Consider the following 21,264-nt stretch of genomic DNA (forward strand, 5'->3'; position numbering starts at 1 on the left):
GACCACCATGGGGTAGTTGATCCATGGAGGCCGCCCGATGTGATATTTAATCATTACTTCCTTCCCCTAGTGGTGGGTTTTCATACTGCTCCTTGTCGGTGACTGCAGGTGGTGCACCCGTTCTACGCCTTCTGGCAAAGCTTCTGCACGGCGAAGAACTTTGCATGGAAAGAAGAGTACGACACTCGGCAGGCCTCCAACCGCTGGGAGAAGAGGGCCATGGAGAAGGAGAACAAGAAAACCCGGGACAAGGCGCGACGAGAGCGCAACGAGCTGGTCCGTGAACTGGTGGCCTTCGTCAGGAAAAGAGACAAGAGAGTCCAAGCCCACAGGAAGCTGGTGGAGGAGCAAAACGCCGAGAAGGCCAAGAAGGTGGAAGAGATGAGGAGGCAGCAGAAGATACAGAACGCTAAGTAAGTCTGGGGAGAAGGCGGGGGATGGAGGAACGTGTCCTCCACCTGTATCCTTATATCCAGTGCACTCCTCTGCCTCCATTGTGCATGTGAAGGTGATGATGGCATAGGACAGGTATATTCCAGCACAATGGTGGGGTCCGAACTAAGGGACCCTGTAAATGGAGGGGCTCCAGGGCTGGCTTACATTAGTTCTACGTCCTCTTTAATGGGTTGTCTACTACTTTTACATTGATGTTTCTTTTAAGTATCTGTATAATCCTGGCTTACAGGCTGGCCGGGCAGTACAAGGAGCAGAGCTGGGTGGCCACGTCCGATCTGGAGAAAGCGCTGCAGCAGATGGAGGCGCAGTACGACAAGGAGTTTGGCGACGGCTCGGGCGACGAAGAGGAGGAAATGGAAGAACAGCAGAATGGTAAGGATCACTGAGGGGTCCTCCGAGAAATGAAGGCAACGTTAATCCATACCAGCGTTAAGGAGAAATTCCACAGTTTCGGGAAATCTCCTTTTCTTTGTCGCTCCTAATTGGGAGACCCAGACAATTGGGTGTATAGCTACTGCCTCCGGAGGCCACACAAAGCACTACACTTAAAAGTGTAAAGCCCCTCCCCTTCTGGCTATACACCCCCCCGTGGGATCACGGCCTCCTCAGTTTTCATGCTTTGTGCGAAGGAGGTCAGACATCCACGCATAGCTCCACTGTTTAGTCAGCAGCAGCTGCTGACTATGTCGGATGGAAGAAAAGAGGGCCCATAACAGGGCCCCCAGCATGCTCCCTTCTCACCCCACTTTTGTCGGCGGTGTTTGTTAAGGTTGAGGTACCCATTGCGGGTACAGAGGCTGGAGCCCACATGCTGCTTCCTTCCCCATCCCCCTTAGGGCTCTGGGTGAAGTGGGATTTTACCGGTCTCCAGGCACTGAGACCGTGCTCCATCCACAGCCGCTGGAGAATCTGCTGGATATGGAGCTGAGTATCGTCAGGGACATGGCCCTGCTACGTCAAGGTACTCTGTGTCCCCGTACAGACCGCGCGCAGACACACTGCAGCATTGCTGGGGGTGTTAGTGCGCCGGGGACAACAGCGCTGCGCGCTTGTGCCACTACTCACTACAGCTCTGCTGAGTGAGTTAATGTATTGGGAACTGCCGCGCCGGCCGCTGCTGTCAGTTTACGCTGCGGCGCGGCTGGGACTTGTGGTGCGCCGGGGACTTCCGCGCTGGCCGTGCATATATGACGGCCGCGCTTATTACTTGAGTCCCCGGCTTTTGCGGCCTAGTTTCGCTTCGTTCCCGCCCCCAGGCCTGCCAGTCAGGGGAAGGGCGGGACGCTGTTCAGAACATCAGCGCAGAGGGCTGGAGTCTACTTTACATACTCCAGCCCTCACACTGGGCACAGTGGGACGCCAGTTTCCCGCACTTTGTCTGAGGCACGCCCACGGTCCGCCCCTCTTCACAGAACGCCGGCAGCCATTCCTGTGTGCAGTCTGAGCTGGAGAGGGGAGACAAGTTCTGGGAGACCCAGACACGGGATTCTGGCGACCACACACCCGCGTTTGAGCGGGCGGTAAGCGGCACCTCTGGTGCTGACCCCACTAGTGCCGAAGTGTACATTTGTATTTTTATGCTTGCATGCTATACATTGCACTGTACGGTCGCTGGTGATTCTTGGCTATATACCCTCCTAGATTGCTCAGAGGAGACAACAGCATGTCATCCGCAAAAAGCAAGGGTGCCAAGGCACAGGCTTTCTATGCTGCTTGTACCGCATGTGAGGCTACTCTACCGGCAGGTTCCACTGACCCCCATTGTGTGCAGTGCTCGGCCCCTGTGGCACTTGCTCGGCCGGGGCCTCTGCTAGAGGTGACCCAGGGAGAACCACCTGTGAATACTGTCCAGGTGACGGGGACGGAGTTGCAGTTTTTGAGGATAGATTGTCTGTGACTATGACTAAAATTCTAGAAACTTTGCAGTCTAGACCAGTAACTCAGACCATGGGCACTGTTGAATCATTGCTCCCTGGTCCCCCTCAGTTGGAACAGCTCCGGGCTCCGGGGGTGTCCCATGCATCCCAGGGTGAAGGCTCTGACACGGACGACAGTCCCAGACAGCCTAAGCGAGCTCGCTATGAGCGGCCCTCGACTTCATCACACTGGTCAGGGTCCCAGCAGGAAGGCTCTCTGTGTGATGAGGCGGAGGTAGCTGATCAGGATTCTGATCCTGAGACCGCTCTCAATCTGGATACACCTGATGGTGACGCCATAGTGAATGATCTTATAGCGTCCATCAATAGGATGTTAGATATTTCTCCACCAGCTCCTCCAGTGGAGGAGACAGCTTCACAGCAGGAGAAATTCCATTTCAGGTATCCCAAGCGTAAATTAAGTACTTTTCTGGACCACTCTGACTTTAGAGAGTCAGTCCAGAAACACCACGCTTATCCAGATAAGCGTTTCTCCAAACGACTTAAGGATACACGTTATCCCTTTCCCCCTGACGTGGTCAAGGGCTGGACCCAGTGTCCCAAGGTGGATCCTCCAATCTCCAGGCTTGCGGCTAGATCCATAGTTGCAGTGGAGGATGGGGCTGCACTTAAAGATGCCACTGACAGACAGATGGAGCTCTGGTTGAAATCCATCTATGAAGCTATCGGCGCGTCGTTTGCTCCAGCATTCGCAGCCGTATGGGCACTCCAAGCTATTTCAGCTGGTCTTACACAGATTGACACGGTCACACGTACATCTGTTCCGCAGGTGGCGTCCATAACCTCTCAAATGTCTGCATTTGCGTCTTACGCGATTAATGCGGTTCTGGACTCTACGAGCCGTACGGCAGTGGCGTCCGCCAACTCCGTGGTTTTACGCAGAGCCTTGTGGTTAAGGGAATGGAAGGCAGATTCTGCTTCCAAAAAGTGCTTAACCAGTTTGCCATTTTCTGGTGACCGACTGTTTGGTGAGCGTTTGGATGAAATCATTAAACAGTCCAAGGGTAAGGATTCATCCTTACCTCAGCCCAGACAAAACAAACCCCAACAGAGGAGGGGACAGTCGGGGTTTCGGTCCTTTCGAGGCTCGGGCAGGTCCCGATTCTCCTCGTCCAAAAGGACTCAAAAGGATCAGAGGAGCTCAGATTCTTGGCGGGCTCAGTCACGCCCAAAAAAGACAGCCGGAAGACCCGCTACCAAGGCGGCTTCCTCATGACTTTCGGCCTTCTCTCTCCGCATCCTCGGTCGGTGGCAGGCTCTCCCGCTTTGGCGACATTTGGCTGCCACAGGTCAAAGACCGTTGGGTGAGAGACATTCTGTCTCACGGGTACAGGATAGAGTTCAGTTCTCGTCCTCCAACTCGATTCTTCAGAACTTCTCCACCTCCCGACCGAGCCGATGCTCTTCTGCAAGCGGTGTGCACTCTAAAGGCAGAAGGAGTGGTGACCCCTGTTCCTCTTCAGGAGCAAGGTCACGGTTTTTACTCCAATTTGTTTGTGGTGCCAAAAAAGGACGGGTCTTTCCGTCCCGTTCTGAATTTAAAACTGCTCAACAAGCACGTGAAAACCAGGCGGTTCCGGATGGAATCCCTCCGCTCCGTCATCGCCTCAATGTCTCAAGGAGATTTCCTGGCATCAATAGACATCAAGGATGCTTATCTCCACGTGCTGATTGCTCCAGAGCATCAGCGTTTTCTACGCTTCGTTATAGGAGACGAACACCTTCAGTTCGTAGCTCTGCCGTTCGGGCTGGCGACAGCCCCACGGGTTTTCACCAAGGTCATGGCAGCAGTAGTAGCAGTCCTGCACTCTCAGGGTCACTCTGTGATCCCGTATTTGGACGATCTACTGGTCAAGGCACCCTCTCAAGAGGCATGCCAACACAGCCTGAACGTTGCGCTGGAGACTCTCCAGAGTTTCGGGTGGATCATCAACTTTTCAAAGTCAAATCTGACTCCGACCCAATCGCTAACATATCTTGGCATGGAGTTTCATACTCTCCCAGCGATAGTGAAGCTTCCGCTGGACAAACAGCGTTCACTAGACAGGGGTGCAATCTCTCCTTCAAGGCCAGTCACACCCCTTGAGACGCCTCATGCACTTCCTAGGGAAGATGGTAGCAACAATGGAGGCAGTCCCTTTCGCGCAGTTTCATCTGCGTCCACTACAATGGGACATTCTCCGCCAATGGGACGGGAAGTCGACGTCCCTCGACAGGAACGTCTCCCTTTCTCAGGCGGCCAAGGAATCTCTTCGGTGGTGGCTTCTTCCCACTTCATTGTCAAAAGGAAAGTCCTTTCTACCCCCATCCTGGGCGGTGGTTACGACAGACGCGAGTCTTTCAGGGTTGGGAGCAGTTTTTCTTCGGCGCTCTATTGGGAGACCCAGACGATTGGGTGTATAGCACTGCCTCCGGAGGCCACACAAAGCAATTACACTAAAAAATGTAAGGCCCCTCCCCTTCTGGCTATACACCCCCAGTGGGATCACTGGCTCACCAGTTTTCTGCTTTGTGCGAAGGAGGTCAGACATCCACGCATAGCTCCACTGTTTGTAGTCAGCAGTAGCTGCTGGCTCTATCGGATGGAAGAAAAGAGGGCCCATATAGGGCCCCCAGCATGCTCCCTTCTCACCCGTGATGGTGCTTGTAAGGTTGAGGTACCTATTGCTGGTACGGAGGCTGGAGCCCACATGCTGTTTTCCTTCCACATCCCCCTGAGGGGCTCTGTGGAAGTGGGATCCTGCCGGCCCCCAAGCCCTGGGGCCGGGCTCCATCCACAGACCCATAGAACCTGCTGGATTGGGAGCGGGAGTGCCGTTCAGGGACATGGCCCTGCAACTTCAGGTACTCTGTGTCCCCGGCAGGCACGGACACTCTCAGGGCTTGCTGAGCGTTATAGTGCGCCGGGGACAGTGGAGCTGTACGCTGGGGGTTAGGTCACTGCAGCTTTGCTGAGTGACGATTGTATGTTGGGAACTACTGCGCCGACCGCTCCTGGAGCGGCGGCGCAGCTGCGACTTGTAGTGCGCCGGGGGCTTGGCGCCGACCGCGCTTGTACGGCGGCGGCGTTTTTAACTTTAGCCCCCGGCTTCTGCGGCCTAGCGCCGCTTCGTTCCCGCCCCCACCCTGTCAATCAGGGTAGGGGAGAGACGCTGCTCAATGGCTGCGCCGAGGGCTGGAGCCTTATTTACATGCTCCAGCCCTCTCACTAGGCACAAGGGGAAGCAGACTTCCCGCTCTTCGTCGGTGTACGCCCAGGGCCCGCCCCCCCTCTCAACAAGGACGCCGGCAGCCATTACACATGCGATCTGGCTGGGGAGAGGCAGCAGGCTCTGGGAGACCCAGACTAGAGGGATTTCTGGCGACCACACACCGCTCCTAAGCGGGTGGTAAGCTGCACAGTAGTGCAGGCCCCACTAGTGCCTCAGTGATATATTAGTGTACTTCTTTATTGGTACCATATATATATATATATATATATATTTATATAGTGCACTGTAAGGTCGCTTCTGGCTGGACACCCTGTACTGCTCTGAGGACGCAGCAACATGTCATCCGCAAAACGCAAGGCTGCCAAGGCACAGGCTGTGTACACTGTTTGTACTGCATGTGGGGCTAATCTATCAGCAGGCTCCAATGATTCACATTGTGTGCAATGTTCAGTCCCAGTGGCACTTCGCCAGCCAGAGCCTATTGTGGTGGTAGCCCAGGCAGAGACGCCTGTGAACCCTGCCCCGGTGACGGGGACAGACTTTGCAGTGTTTGCTGATAAAATGTCTGAGGCTATGACAAGGATCCTGGAGACCTTGCAGTCCAGGCCAGTTACTCAGACCATGGACACTGCTGTGGCTATGCTCACTGGTCCCCCTCAGTTGGAACTAATCCGTACTTCAAGGGGGTCTCAAGCATCACAGGCTGAAGTCTCTGACTCAGATGACAGTCCCAGGCAGCCTAAGCGAGCTCGCTGGGAAAGACCCTCCACGTCATCACACTGCTCAGGGTCTCAGCGAGAAGAGTCTCTCTGTGATGAGACTGAGGACGGTGATCAGGAGTCTAATCCCGAGGCCCCTCTCAATCTGGATGCCCCTGATGGTGACGCCATGGTTAATGACCTTATATCGGCGATTAATAGACTGTTGGATATTTCTCCCCCAGCTCCTTCAGCAGAGGAGGCAGCTGCACAGCAGGAGAAGTTCCATTTCCTGTATCCCAAGCGTAAATTAAGTGCTTTTTTGGACCACTCTGACTTCAGAGAATCAATCCAAAAGCACGACGCTCATCCAGACAAGCGTTTCTCTAAACGTTCTAAGGATACCCGTTATCCTTTTCCCCCTGAAGTGGCCAAACGCTGGACCCAGTGCCCAAAGGTGGATCCCCCAATTTCCAAGCTGGCGGCTAGATCCATAGTCGCAGTAGAAGATGGCGCTTCACTTAAAGATGCCAATGACAGACAGATGGACCTTTGGTTGAAATCTGTCTATGAAGCTATCGGCGCGTCGTTTGCTCCAGCATTCGCGGCCGTGTGGGCACTACAGGCTATTTCAGCGGGTTTAGCACAGGTGGATGCTATCATGCATCCAGCAGTACCACAGGTGGCGTCCCTAACTTCGCAAATGTCTGCGTTTGCGACCTATGCTATCAATGCTGTCCTAGAGTCTACGAGCCGTACCTCTATGGCGGCCGCCAATTCTGTGGTTTTGCGCAGAGCCTTATGGTTAAAGGACTGGAAAGCAGATGCTGGTTCCAAAAAATGCTTAACCAGCTTGCCATTATCTAGAGACAGACTGTTTGGTGAGCCATTGGCTGAAATCATAAAACAGTCCAAGGGTAAGGACTCTTCCTTGCCACAGCCCAGAGCAAGTAAACCTCAACAGAAAAAGTGGCAGTCGAGGTTTCGGTCCTTTCGAGGCTCGGGCAAGCCCCAATTCTCCTCGTCCAAAGGGACTCAGAAAGGACAAGGGAGCTCAGATTCCTGGCGGGCTCACTCACGCCCCAGGAAAGCAAATGGAGGAACCGCTTCCAAGGCGGCTACCTCATGACTTTCGGCCTCCTCCCTCCGCATCCTCGGTCGGTGGCAGGCTCTCCCGCTTTTGCGACATTTGGCTGTCACAGGTCAAGGACCGGTGGGTAACAGACATTTTGTCTCGCGGGTACAGAATCGAGTTCAGTTCTCGGCCTCCACTTCGGTTCTTCAGAACCTCCCCACACCCCAACCGAGCAGATGCCCTGCTGCAGGCGGTGGACTCTCTAAGAGCAGAAGGAGTCGTGATCCCTGTCCCCCCTCTGGAACGGGGCCGAGGATTTTACTCCAACCTCTTTGTGGTTCCAAAAAAGGACGGCTCCTGCCGTCCCGTTCTGGACCTAAAACTGCTCAACAAGCATGTGAACGCCAGGCGGTTCCGGATGGAATCCCTCCGCTCAGTCATTGCCTCAAGGTCCCAAGGAGATTTCCTAGCGTCAATAGACATCAAAGATGCTTATCTTCACGTGCCGATTGCTACGGAGCACCAACGCTTTCTGCGCTTCGTGATAGGAGACGAACATCTTCAGTTCGTGGCTCTGCCATTTGGTCTGGCGACAGCCCCCCGGGTGTTCACCAAGATCATGGCAGCAGTGGTAGCAGTCTTGCACTCTCACGGACACTCTGTGATCCCTTACTTGGACGATCTATTGGTCAAGGCACCCTCTCAGGAGGCATGCCAACTCAGCCTGAATTTTGCACTGGAGACTCTCCAGGCGTTCGGGTGGATCATCAACTTCCCAAAGTCAAATCTGTCACCGACCCAATCACTAACGTATCTTGGCATGGAGTTTCATACTCTCTCAGCGATAGTGAAGCTTCCGCTGAGCAAGCAGAGGTCACTACAGACGGGGGTGCAGGCTCTCCTTCAGAGTCAGTCGCACTCCTTAAGACGCCTCATGCACTTCCTCGGGAAGATGGTGGCGGCAATGGAGGCGGTTCCGTTTGCGCAGTTTCATCTGCGTCCACTTCAATGGGACATTCTCCGCCAATGGGACGGGAAGTCAAAATCCCTGGACAGGAAAGTCTTCCTTTCCCAGACGGCCAAGGACTCTCTGCAGTGGTGGCTTCTTCCCACCTCCTTATCACAGGGAAGATCCTTCCTACCACCGTCCTGGGCGGTGGTCACGACAGACGCGAGTCTGTCAGGGTGGGGAGCAGTTTTTCTCCACCACAGGGCTCAGGGTACGTGGACTCAGCAGGAGTCCACCCTTCAGATCAATGTTCTGGAAATCAGAGCGGTGTTTCTTGCCCTGCTAGCCTTCCAGCAGTGGCTGGAAGGGAAGCAGATCCGAATTCAATCGGACAACTCCACAGCGGTGGCATACATCAATCACCAGGGCGGGACTCGCAGTCGGCAAGCCTTCCAGGAAGTCCGGCGCATTATGATGTGGGTGGAAGCCACGGCCTCCACCATATCCGCAGTTCACATCCCCGGCGTAGAAAACTGGGAAGCAGACTTCCTCAGCCGCCAGGGCATGGACGCAGGGGAATGGTCCCTTCACCCGGACGTGTTTCAGGAAATCTGTCGCCGATGGGGAAGGCCGGACGTCGATCTAATGGCGTCTCGGCACAACAACAAGGTCCCAACCTTCATGGCACGGTCTCGCGATCAAAGAGCTCTAGCAGCAGACGCCCTAGTGCAAGATTGGTCGCAGTTCCGGCTCCCTTATGTGTTTCCACCTCTGGCACTCTTGCCCAGAGTGCTACGCAAGATCAGATCCGACTGCAGCCGCGTCATACTCGTCGCTCCAGACTGGCCGAGGAGGGCGTGGTATCCGGATCTGTGGCATCTCACGGTCGGCCAACCGTGGGCGCTGCCAGACCGACCAGACTTACTGTCCCAAGGGCCGTTTTTCCATCGGAATTCTGCGGCCCTCAACCTGACTGCGTGGCCATTGAGTCCTGGATCCTAGAGTCTTCAGGCTTATCCCAAGGGGTCGTTGCCACCATGAGACAGGCTAGGAAGCCCACGTCTGCTAAGATCTACCACAGAACGTGGAGGATATTCTTATCCTGGTGCTCTGCTCAGGGAGTGTCTCCCTGGCCATTTGCATTACCTATCCTTCTTTCTTTCCTCCAATCTGGGTTAGAAAAAGGTTTGTCGCTCGGCTCCCTTAAAGGGCAAGTCTCGGCGCTATCTGTCTTTTTTCAGAAGCGTCTAGCTCGACTTTCCAAGGTGCGCACGTTCCTGCAGGGGGTTTGTCATATCGTACCCCCGTACAAGCGACCGTTAGATCCATGGGATCTGAACAGGGTACTAGTTGCCCTCCAGAAGCCGCCCTTCGAGCCTCTGAGGGAGGTTTCACTTTCTAGGCTATCACAGAAAGTGGCTTTTCTGGTAGCGATCACATCTCTTCGGAGAGTGTCTGAGCTGGCAGCGCTGTCATCCAAGGCTCCCTTCCTGGTCTTCCACCAGGACAAAGTAGTGCTGCGCCCCATTCAGGAGTTTCTCCCGAAGGTGGTATCCTCTTTTCATCTTAATCAGGATATCTCTTTGCCTTCGTTTTGTCCTCATGCAGTTCATCGGTATGAGAAGGATTTACATTTGTTAGATCTGGTGAGAGCACTCAGAATCTACATTTCCCGCACAGCGCCCCTGCGCCGTTCGGATGCACTCTTTGTCCTTGTCGCTGGTAAGCGCAAGGGGTCGCAGGCTTCTAAGGCCACCCTGGCTCGATGGATCAAAGAACCAATTCTTGAAGCCTACCGTTCTGCGGGGCTTCAGGTTCCGTCAGGGCTAAAGGCCCATTCTACCAGAGCCGTGGGTGCGTCCTGGGCATTGCGACACCAGGCTACGGCTCAACAGGTGTGCCAGGCAGCTACCTGGTCGAGTCTGCACACTTTCACCAAACATTATCAGGTGCATACCTATGCTTCGGCGGACGCCAGCCTAGGTAGAAAAGTCCTGCAGGCGGCAGTTGCCTCCCCGTAGGGGAAGGCTGTCTTGCAGCTCTAACATGAGGTATTTCTTTACCCACCCAGGGACAGCTTTTGGACGTCCCAATCGTCTGGGTCTCCCAATAGAGCGCCGAAGAAGAAGGGAATTTTGTTACTTACCGTAAATTCCTTTTCTTCTAGCTCTTATTGGGAGACCCAGCACCCGCCCTGTTGTCCTTCGGGATTTTTGATTTGTTTGCGGGTACACATGTTGTTCATGTTGAACGGTTTTCAGTTCTCCGATGTTTCTCGGAGTGAATTTGTTTAAACCAGTTATTGGCTTTCCTCCTTCTTGCTTTTGCACTAAAACTGGTGAGCCAGTGATCCCACTGGGGGTGTATAGCCAGAAGGGGAGGGGCCTTACACTTTTTAGTGTAATTGCTTTGTGTGGCCTCCGGAGGCAGTGCTATACACCCAATCGTCTGGGTCTCCCAATAAGAGCTAGAAGAAAAGGAATTTACGGTAAGTAACAAAATTCCCTTCTCCACCACAGGGCTCAAGGTACGTGGACTCAGCAAGAGTCCACCCTTCAGATCAATGTTCTGGAAATCAGAGCAGTGTATCTTGCCCTACAAGCCTTCCAGCAGTGGCTGGAAGGCAAGCAGATCCGAATTCAATCGGACAACTCCACAACGGTGGCATACATCAACCACCAAGGAGGAACACGCAGTCGGCAAGCCTTCCAGGAAGTCCGGCGGATTCTGACGTGGGTGGAAGACATGGCATCCACCATATCCGCAGTTCACATCCCAGGCGTGGAAAACCTGGGAAGCAGACTTCCTCAGTCGCCAGGGTATGGACGCAGGGGAATGGTCTCTTCACCTGGACGTGTTTCAGGAGATCTGTCGCCGCTGGGGGATGCCGGACGTCGACCTAATGGCGTCCCGGCACAACAACAAGGTCCCGGCTTTCATGGCACGGTCTCACGATCACCGAGCTCTGGCGGCGGACGCCTTAGTTCAAGATTGGTCGCTGTTCCGGCTACCTTATGTGTTTCCATCTCTGGCACTGTTGCCCAGAGTGCTGCGCAAGATCAGCTCCGACTGCCGCCGCGCCATCCTCGTCGCTCCAGACTGGCCGAGGAGGTCGTGGTACCCGGATCTGTGGCACCTCACGGTAGACCAACCGTGGGCACTACCAGACCGACCAGACTTGTTGTCCCAAGGGCCGTTTTTCCATCAGAATTCTGCGGCCCTGAACCTGACTGTGTGGCCATTGAGTCCTGGATCCTAGCGTCTTCAGGATTATCTCAAGAGGTCATTGCCACCATGAGACAGGCTAGAAAACCATCCTCCGCCAAGATCTACCACAGGACGTGGAAGATATTCTTATCTTGGTGCTCTGCTCAGGGAGTTTCTCCCTGGCCATTTGCATTGCCTACTCTTCTTTCTTTCCTACAATCCGGTTTGGATAAAGGTTTGTCGCTCGGCTCCCTTAAAGGACAAGTCTCAGCGCTATCTGTATTTTTTCAGAAACGCCTAGCACGACTTCCTCAGGTACGCACGTTCCTGCAAGGGGTTTGTCAATCGTCCCTCCTTACAAGCGGCCGTTAGAGCCCTGGGATCTGAACAGGGTACTAGTTGCCCTCCAGAAGCCGCCTTTCGAGCCTATGAGGAATGTTTCCCTTTCTCGCCTTTCACAGAAAGTGGCCTTTCTAGTAGCGGTCACGTCTCTTCGGAGAGTGTCCGAGCTAGCAGCGCTGTCATGCAAATCTCCCTTTCTGGTGTTTCACCAGGACAAGGTGGTTCTGCGCCCGATTCCGGAGTTTCTCCCTAAGGTGGTATCCCCCTTTCATCTCAATCAGGATATCGTCTTACCTTCTTTGTGTCCTCATCCAGTTCATCAATGTGAAAAGGATTTGCATTTGTTGGATCTGGTGAGAGCACTCAGAATCTACATTTCCCGCACGGCGCCTCTGCGCCGCTCGGATGCACTCTTTATCCTTGTCGCTGGTCATCGTAAAGGGTCGCAAGCTTCCAAATCCACCCTGGCTCGGTGGATCAAGGAACCAATTCTTGAAGCCTACCGTTCTGCTGGGATTCCGGTTCCCTCAGGGCTGAAGGCCCATTCTACCAGAGCCGTGGGTGCGTCCTGGGCATTACGGCACCAGGCTACGGCTCAGCAGGTGTGCCAGGCGGCTACCTGGTCGAGTCTGCACACTTTTACCAAGCATTATCAGATGCATACCTACGCTTCGGCGGACGCCAGCCTAGGTAGACAAGTCCTTCAGGCGGCGGTTGCCCACCTGTAGGAAAGGGCTGTTTTTTCGGCCCTATCACGAGGTGTTATTTTACCCACCCAGGGACTGCTTTTGGACGTCCCAATTGTCTGGGTCTCCCAATTAGGAGCGACAAAGAAGAAGGGAATTTTGTTTACTTACCGTAAATTCCTTTTCTTCTAGCTCCAATTGGGAGACCCAGCACCCGCCCTGTTTTCTTAGGGATTTTTGTTTTGTTTTTTCGGGTACACATGTTGTTCATGTTGAATGGTTTCAGTTCTCCGATGTTTCTTCGGATCGAATTTGTTTTTAAACCAGTTATTGGCTTTCCTCCTTCTTGCTTTTGCACTAAAACTGAGGAGCCCGTGATCCCACGGGGGGTGTATAGGCAGAAGGGGAGGGGCTTTACACTTTTAAGTGTAGTGCTTTGTGTGGCCTCCGGAGGCAGTAGCTATACACCCAATTGTCTGGGTCTCCAATTGTCTGGGTCTCCCAATTGGAGCTAGAAGAAAAGGAATTTACGGTAAGTAAACAAAATTCCCTTCTTTACAGTGAATGTCTGCTAAACCTCAAATAGAAGGTCACTGAGAGCCGGCTGAGAAATTGAGCCCACACAAGATAGCTGGTATAAATTCCTTTCTCAGGGAAAAAAGGTGCACATGTGACGTGCTTTATTACTGCAAGCCTTTTTATAGAACGGTAATGGGTTAATCTTTTAGCAAAATTCACAAGTGTGCCATTGGTTATATTAAAGCATATGCAGAAAGCCTGTGATGTTTGTCCATATTTAGGACTTCCTCTCAAGCCCTTCATGTTTTCCGACTCCCCATAACTTGCAGGGTCCCTGTCACGTATCTCAGTCATAAATTTAGCCTTGCGCAGATGCAGCCGGTCGTTGTTATCAACATCTTAATTCTGGTCCCTTATACGTTGTATTCTCACAGTAGAAAAGCAAATGGAAAAATATGTTGTATTCTCACACCAGGACCCCCCGCTGACTCCATATTGTGCTCACCAGTCATTTCTTTCTCTTATCCAGATTTTTCTGCTTTATTCCCTTCTCCCCTCAACAGGACGAGGCAGCGATGAGGATGATGAAGAAGACTTATTGTACGACGATCTTTACTGTCCGGCGTGTGACAAAGTCTGTCAGTCCGAAAAAGCGTGAGTATTACCCTGTGCACTGACGAGCGCACTCACTGTCCGTCGGAAATCGGTAAAGCCTTTCTCCTAAGTCCATGAGATACAATATGAAATTACCATTTTAATAAATTTGCCGGCAATTTCTAACGGTCTATGAACGACGAGCAAGGTAACACCTGTCTATGCCACAACCCCATACGGGTGAATGGCAGACCTGGCACCATTTCTAGGTCCCCACACTGCTATGGATACCCATGTGTGTGCATGTGCGCCGAACCTGTGTGTGTTTTTGTGTGTGTGTGTATATGCATGTGTGCGCGAAGCCCCCGTGTCTGTGTGTGTATGGATGCGTGCGCAGAGCCTGTGTGCGTGTGTGTATATGAATGCGTGCGCGTAGCCCGTGTGTGTGTGTGTGTGTATATATAATATATATGTATGTATATATATATATATATATATATATATATATATATATATATATATATATATATATATATATATATATATATATATATATGTATATGTGTGTGTGTGTGTGTGGCGCCCCTGTTTGGATATGTCTCTGTGTGTGTGTGTGGTGCTCCTGTTTGGATATGTCTCTGTGTGTGTGTGTGTGTGTGGTGCTCCTGTTTGGATATGTGTGTGTGTGTCTGGAGAGAGAGAGCTGCCGCAGTGTGTGTGTGTGTGTGTGGTGCTCCTGTTTGGATATGTCTCTGTGTGTGTGTGTGTGTGGTGCTCCTGTTTGGATATGTGTGTGTCTGGAGAGAGAGAGCTGCCGCAGTGTGTGTGTGTGCGTGGCGCCCCTGTTTGCATATGTATGTATGTGTACGCGGCACCCCTGTTTGCATATGTGTGTGTACGTGGCACCCCTGTTTGGATATGTCTCTGTGTGTGGCGCCCCGTATGTTAATCATTTTAGTTTTACTTTCCATTAACCAGGATGAGGAATCATGAAAAATCTAAAAAGCATCGGGAGATGGTCGCCCTCCTGCGGCAGCAGCTGGAGGCGGAGGAGGAAGAGTTCAGCACCTCTGTGGGAGAGGAGAGCAGCGCGGTGGACGGGGAAGATGCAGTTCTCTCCGAGGAAGAGGAGGAGAAAGCTGAGGAGACCCCCAAACCCAAGTAACTACACAGATTGCATATGGCGGCGGAGGGCCGGGCATGTTTATATACTGGAAATGGGTCTAGACCTCTGTGCCGTGGTGATAGCCGGGTATCAATATAGATGACATGGTTGGTCGGTGGTCTCACTGTAGGACCCCCCCTCCACTCTCATAGTTATCACCTCTCCTACTTGGCGTCTCGTGTGCTTTGATGGGAGCTGGGAACAAAGATTGTGGAGGTCAACTGAGCTATAGCTTGTTTGTTCAAACGTAATAAGAATATCTGTGTATGTATATAAATAATCAAAATGTAGATGTAGTTGCATAATTATCTGTCTGTCTATGTAGCAATTGCACAGATCTATAGTATAATTCAAAGTTGTATAGTTCTGAAGGGGTTACCAAAAATAAGTGAACAGATGTACAAACGATGGAAGTCTTTTAATGATGAGTAAAAGTCTTATCAGTAATGTTTACACAGAATGTTTTAACAAGATATGTTGGGAGAAAATAAGGAGTTGAATACTCCTTAAGCTGGTGTCACACTAAACGACAGCGACAACGACGTCGCTGTTACGTCACCATTTTCGGTGACGTAACAGCGACCTTGTAAGTCGCTGTTATGATCGCTGCTTAGCTGTCAAACACAGCAGAAGCAGCGATCATAAGGTCGCTGTGCTACATGTTCAGAGAGCAGGGAGCCGCGCTTAGCGCTGGCTCCTTGCTCTCCTGCAGCACACATCGGGTTAATTAACCCGATGTGTGCTGCAGCTACATGTCACAGTTCAGAGAGCAGGGAGCCGCGCTTAGCGCTGGCTCCTTGCTCTCCTGCAGCACACATCGGGTTAATTAACCCGATGTGTGCTGCAGCTACATGTCACAGTGCAGAGAGCAGGGAGCCGCGCACACTGCTTAGCGCTGGCTCCTTGCTCTCCTTGCTACAGTATACATCGGGTTAATTACCCGATGCATACTGCAGCCACATGTCACAGTGCAGAGAGCCGGCACTGGCAGCAAGAGCGGAGGCTGGTAACCAGCGTAAACATCGGGTAACCAGGGAAAGGTCTTCCCTTGGTTACCCGATGTTTACGCTGGTTACAGCTTACCGCAGCTGCCAGTGCCGGCTCCTGATCGCTTCATTTCGTCGCTCTCTCGCTGTCACACACAGCGATGTGTGTGTCACAGCGGGAGAGTGACGACCAAAAAATGAAGCTGGACATTCAGCAACGACCGGCGACCTCACAGCAGGGGCCAGGTCGTTGCTGGATGTCACACACAGCGACAGCGACGGGACGTCGCTGCAACGTCACAGAAAATGGTGACGTAGCAGCGACGTCGTTGTCGTCGTCGTTATGTGTGACACCAGCTTTACTCCCTTGTTCTAGCTTCAAGGTTAGAGATGCAGATTGTATAATTGGGTGTCTTGGAATTCATGAGTTCAGTTGATGACGCTGGCTCAAGGAGGACATGTCTGTGTGTTCATTGTACATTGATATATCGGCACTGGTATACAGCTAATACGGCACAGTCTCTGGATATCCCAAACAAAGACTCCATTAGCAGTCTTCACCCAAATTCCTCCCTTGACAAGATGTCCTCAGAGATCGCTCGGATATCTCCATCAGCGACTGCATGTGATGACTGCGCAGATGCCCAACCACCACGACATAAACATGGGACCCTATTCTCCACATCCATGGGGGGCTTCCTGGTCCCACCGATATAATTATTGAATCTTTTTTTATTTCCATCTTATTTCCCCTGTAACTGGGGCTGGTATATTGGCCCAAGTTACAGGGGAAATGCTGCTGGAACAGGTTTTGTTTACTTCTCCTGTTCCAAAGTTAATAAAGATGCATCTTTTCCTCCAACAATGGGGCGGATACCACAGGACTTCTCTGTGGGCGTGGCCGTGTTTTGATTGTTGCTTTCTTCGGCGCTCCATTGGGAGACCCAGACGATTGGGTGTATAGCTACTGCCTCCGGAGGCCACACAAAGCATTACACTAAAAAGTGTAAGGCCCCTCCCCTTCTGGCTATACACCCCCAGTGGGATCACTGGCTCACCAGTTTTCTGCTTTGTGCGAAGGAGGTCAGACATCCACGCATAGCTCCACTGTTTAGTCAGCAGCAGCTGCTGACTATGTCGGATGGAAGAAAAGTGGGCCCATATGGGGTCCCCAGCATGCTCCCTTCTCACCCCACTTGCGGTTTGTAAGGTTGAGGTACCCATTGCGGGTACGGAGGCTGGAGCCCACATGCTGTTTTCCTTCCCCATCCCCCCTCAGGGCTCTGGGTGAAGTGGGATCTTACAGGTCTCCAGGCACTGAGACCGGGCTCCATCCACAGACCCAGAGAACCTGCTGGATATGGAGCTGAGTATCGTCAGGGACAGGCCCTGCTACATTAAGGTACTCTGTGTCCCCGGGCAAGCGCGCACACACACACCAGCATTGCTGGGAGTGTTAGTGCGCCGGGGGCAACAGCGCAGAGCGCTCGTGCTATTAGTCACTACAGCTTTGCTGAGTGACTTTATGTATTGGGAACTGCCGCGCCGGCCGTTGCTGGGTGTTTTTTACACTGTGGCGCGGCTGGGACTTGTGGTGCGCCGGGGACTTCCGCGCTGGCCGTGCACATGGACGGCCGCGCTTATTACTCGAGTCCCCGGCTTTGCGGCCTAGTTTTCGTTTCGTTCCCGCCTCCAGCCCTGCCAGTCAGGGGAGAGGCGGGACGCTGTACAGACAGTCAGCGCCGAGGGCTGGAGTCTGCTTTGCATTCTCCAGCCCCCTTCACTGGACACAGTGGGACGCCAGTTTCCCGCTCTTGTCTGGGGCACGCCCACGGCCCGCCCCTCGTCACACGAGCTGGAGAAGGACGCCGGCAGCCATTCCTGCACGCCATCCGAGCTGGGGAACGGAGACATGCTCTGGGCAACCAACACAGGGCTCTGGCGACCACACACCCGCGTTATAGGCGGGCGGTAAGCAGCACCTGAAGTGCTGACCCCACTACCTACCGAAGTGTCCATTTGTATTTTATGCCTGTATGCTATACACTGCACTGTAGGTCGCTATCTTTGGCTATATGACCTTCTAGATGGCGAGATAACGGCAGCAAAAACGCAAGGGTGCTAAGGCACAGGTTTTCTAGGCTGCTTGTATTGCATGGCTGAAGTGTTCATTTGTACTTATGCTTGTATGCTATACATTGCACTGTACGGTCGCTACTCTTGGCTATATTCTCCTAGAGGGCTGGACAACTGCAGCAAAAAAGCATGGGTGCCAAGGCACAGGCTTTATAGGCTGCTTGCACTGCATGTGCTGAAGTGTTCATTTGTATATATGCTTGTATGCTATACATTGCACTGTACGGTCGCTACTCTGGGCTATATTCTCCTAGATGGCTGGACAACAGCAGCAAAAAAGCAAGGGTGCCAAGGCACAGGCTTTCTATGCTGCTTGTATTGCATGTGCTGAAGTGTTTATGCTTGTATGTTGTACATTGCATAGATGACTAGAATACAGCAGCAAAAAAGCAACACAGGCTTTCTATGCTGCTTTTCCTGCAGATACTGTTCCACCGGCAGGTTTCACTGACCCCCTTTGTGGGCAATGCTCCCCTGTAGCACTTGGTCAGCCGGGGTCTCTGCTAGAAGTGGCCAAAGAAACCACCTGTGAACCCTGTCCAGGGACAGGGACGGAGATTGTCATGGGATGGAGACTTTGCACTCCAGACAGGCCATGGGCAATCTTGATTAATGCTCCCTGGCCACCCTCATTTGGAACGTACTCAGTACTCCGGGGGGGTCCCAGGCATTCCAGGGTGAAGGCTCTGACACGGACGACAGTCCCAGACAGCCTAAGCTAGCTCGCTGGGTACGACACTTGGCTTCATCACTGGTCAAGGTCCCAGCAGGACGACTCTCTGTATGATGAGGCAGACGTAGCTGATCAGGGCTTTGGTTCTGACACCGCTCTCAATCCGGATACACCGGATGGTGACGCCATAGTGAATGATCTTATAGCGTCCAGCAATGGCATGTTGCATATTTCTCCCTCAGCTCCCCCAGTGGAGGAGTCAGCTTCACAGCAGGAGAAATCCTTTTTCAGTACTCATGCGTAGATTGAGTACTTTTTCTGACCACGCTGACTTCAGAGACGCAGTTCAGAAACACCACGCTTACCAGATAAACGTTTTCTCCAAACGTATTAAGGATGCACGTTATCCCTTTACCCTGATGTGGTACAGCCCTGGACCCAGGGTCCAAAGGTGGATTCCCCTATCTCCAGGCTTGCGGCTAGATCCATAGTTGCAGGGGAGATGGGAATTCACTTAAAGATGCCATTAACAGACAGATAGACCTCGGGTTGAAATCTGTCTGTGAAGCTATCAGCGTGTCGGTTGCTCCGGCATTCGCAGCCGTATGGGCACCCTAACCTTTTTCAGCTGGTCTTGCGCAGCTGGTCTTGAGCACATGTACATCTGTGCCGCAGGTGGTGTCCTTAACCTCGCAATGTCTGCATTGCGACTTACCCTAGTAATGCTGTCCTGGGGGGACAGTCGAGGTTGGTCCTTCCCAGGCTCGGGCAAGTCCCAATTGTACTCGTCTAAAAGGGCTCAAAAGGCTCAGAGGGGCTCAGATTCCGGCCGGGCTCAATCACGCCCAAAGAAGGCAGCAGGAGGAACCGCTGCCAAGGCGATCTCCTCATGTATTTCAGCTCTCTCTCTCCGCATCCGCGGTTGGTGGCAGAATCTCCCGCTTCTGGGTACATTTAGCTGCCACAGGTCACAGACCGGTGGGTGACAGACATTGTGTCTCACGTGTACAGGATAGAGCTCTGTTCTCGTCCTCCGGCTCGATTCTTCAGCTTCCCCCCCCCCACCCACCCCCCCCACCGAGCCGATGCTCTTCTGCAGGCAGAAGGAGTGGTAATCCCTGTTCCTCTTCAGGAACAAGACACGATTTTTTCCTCCAATCTTATTGGGGTGCCAAAAAAGGGTGGCTTTTTCCGTTCCGTTCTGGACCTAAAACTGCTCACCAAGCACGTGAAGGCCAGGCGGTTCCGGATGTAACCCTCCGCTCCGTCATTGCCTCAATGTCTCAAGGAGATTTTCCTAGCATCAATAGACATCAGGATGCTTATCCCCTCGTGCCGATTGCTCCAGAGCACCAGCGTTTGCTACGTTTCGTTATTGAAGACGAGCATCTTCAGTGCGTAGCCCTGCCCTTCGGTCTGGCGACAGCCCTACGGGTTTTCACCAAGTTCAGGGCAGCAGTGGGAGCAGTCCTGCACTCTCAGGGTCACTCTGTGATCCTTACTGGACGATCCACTTGTCAAGGCACCCTCTCAAGAGGCATGCCGACACAGCCTGAACGTGGCGCTGGAGACTCTCCAGAGTTTCGGGTGGATCATCAACTTTTCAAGGTTACATCGGGCACCGACCCAATCGCTGACATATCTGGGCATGGAGTTTCACACTCCCTCAGCGATAGTGAAGCTTCCGCTGGACAAGCAGCGTTCACTACAGACGGGGGTGCAGTCTCTCCTTCAAGGCCAGTCACACCCCTTAAGACGCCTCATGCAGAGGCAGTCACCTTCGCGCAGTTTCACTGCGTCCACTTCAATGGGACATGCTTTGCCAATGGGTTGGGGAGTCGACGTCCCTGGAAAGGAACGTTTCCCTTCTCAGACGGTCAAGGACTCTCTCCAGAGGAGTCCATCCTTCAGATCAATTTTCTGGAAATCTGGGCAGTGCATCTTGCCCTGCAAGCCTTCCAGCAGTGGCTGGAAGGAAAACAGATCCGAATTCAGTCGGACAATTCCACAGCGGTGGCAGACATCGTCCACCAAGGCGGAACACGCATCGCCAAGCCTACCAGGCAATCCGGCGGATTCTGATGTGGGTGGGGGACAGAGCATCCACCATATCCGCAGTTCACATCCCGGGCGTAGAAAATTGGGAAGCAGACTTCCTCAGTCGCCTGGGCATGGACGCAGGGGAAGGGCCTCTGCACCCAGTATGGTGTCAGGAAATCTGTAGCCGCTGGAGGATGCCGGACGTCGACCTACTGGTGTCTCGGCACAACAACAAGGTCCCGACTTTCATGGCGCGGTCTCACGAGCAAAGAGCTCTGGCGGCAGGCGCCCTAGTTCAGGATTGGTCGCAGTTCCAGCTACCCTATGTGTTTCCTACTCTGGCACTGTTGCCCAGAGTGCTACGCAAGCTCAGCCCCGCTTGCCGCCGCGCCATCCTCGTCGTCTCAGACTGACCGAGGAGGTCGTGGTCCCGGATCTGTGGCATCTCACGGTCGGCCAACCGTGGGCACTCTCAGACCGGCCAGACTTACTGTCCCAAGGGCTGTTTTTTTCCACTGAATTCTACGGCCCTGATCCGGACTGTGTGGCCATCGAGTCCGAGATCCTAGCGTCTTCAGGATTATCTCAA

The 21,264-nt window shown here is 53.0% G+C and overlaps 1 protein-coding gene across 1 annotated transcript in view; it reads left to right on the top strand.

The window, feature by feature from the left end:
* DNAJC21 (DnaJ heat shock protein family (Hsp40) member C21) overlaps window positions 1-21,264 on the top strand; it is a 36,573-nt gene that overhangs the window by 5,075 nt on the left and 10,234 nt on the right. Inside the window, exons 5-8 of the mRNA XM_075328459.1 lie at window positions 109-413; window positions 686-828; window positions 13,645-13,735; window positions 14,654-14,836. Coding sequence (XP_075184574.1) covers window positions 109-413; window positions 686-828; window positions 13,645-13,735; window positions 14,654-14,836 — 722 coding nt within the window. The remainder of the gene's footprint in view (window positions 1-108; window positions 414-685; window positions 829-13,644; window positions 13,736-14,653; window positions 14,837-21,264) is intronic.

The sequence above is a fragment of the Anomaloglossus baeobatrachus genome, chromosome 1 (assembly GCF_048569485.1).
Source record: "Anomaloglossus baeobatrachus isolate aAnoBae1 chromosome 1, aAnoBae1.hap1, whole genome shotgun sequence".
NCBI classification, from domain to species: Eukaryota; Metazoa; Chordata; class Amphibia; order Anura; family Aromobatidae; genus Anomaloglossus; species Anomaloglossus baeobatrachus.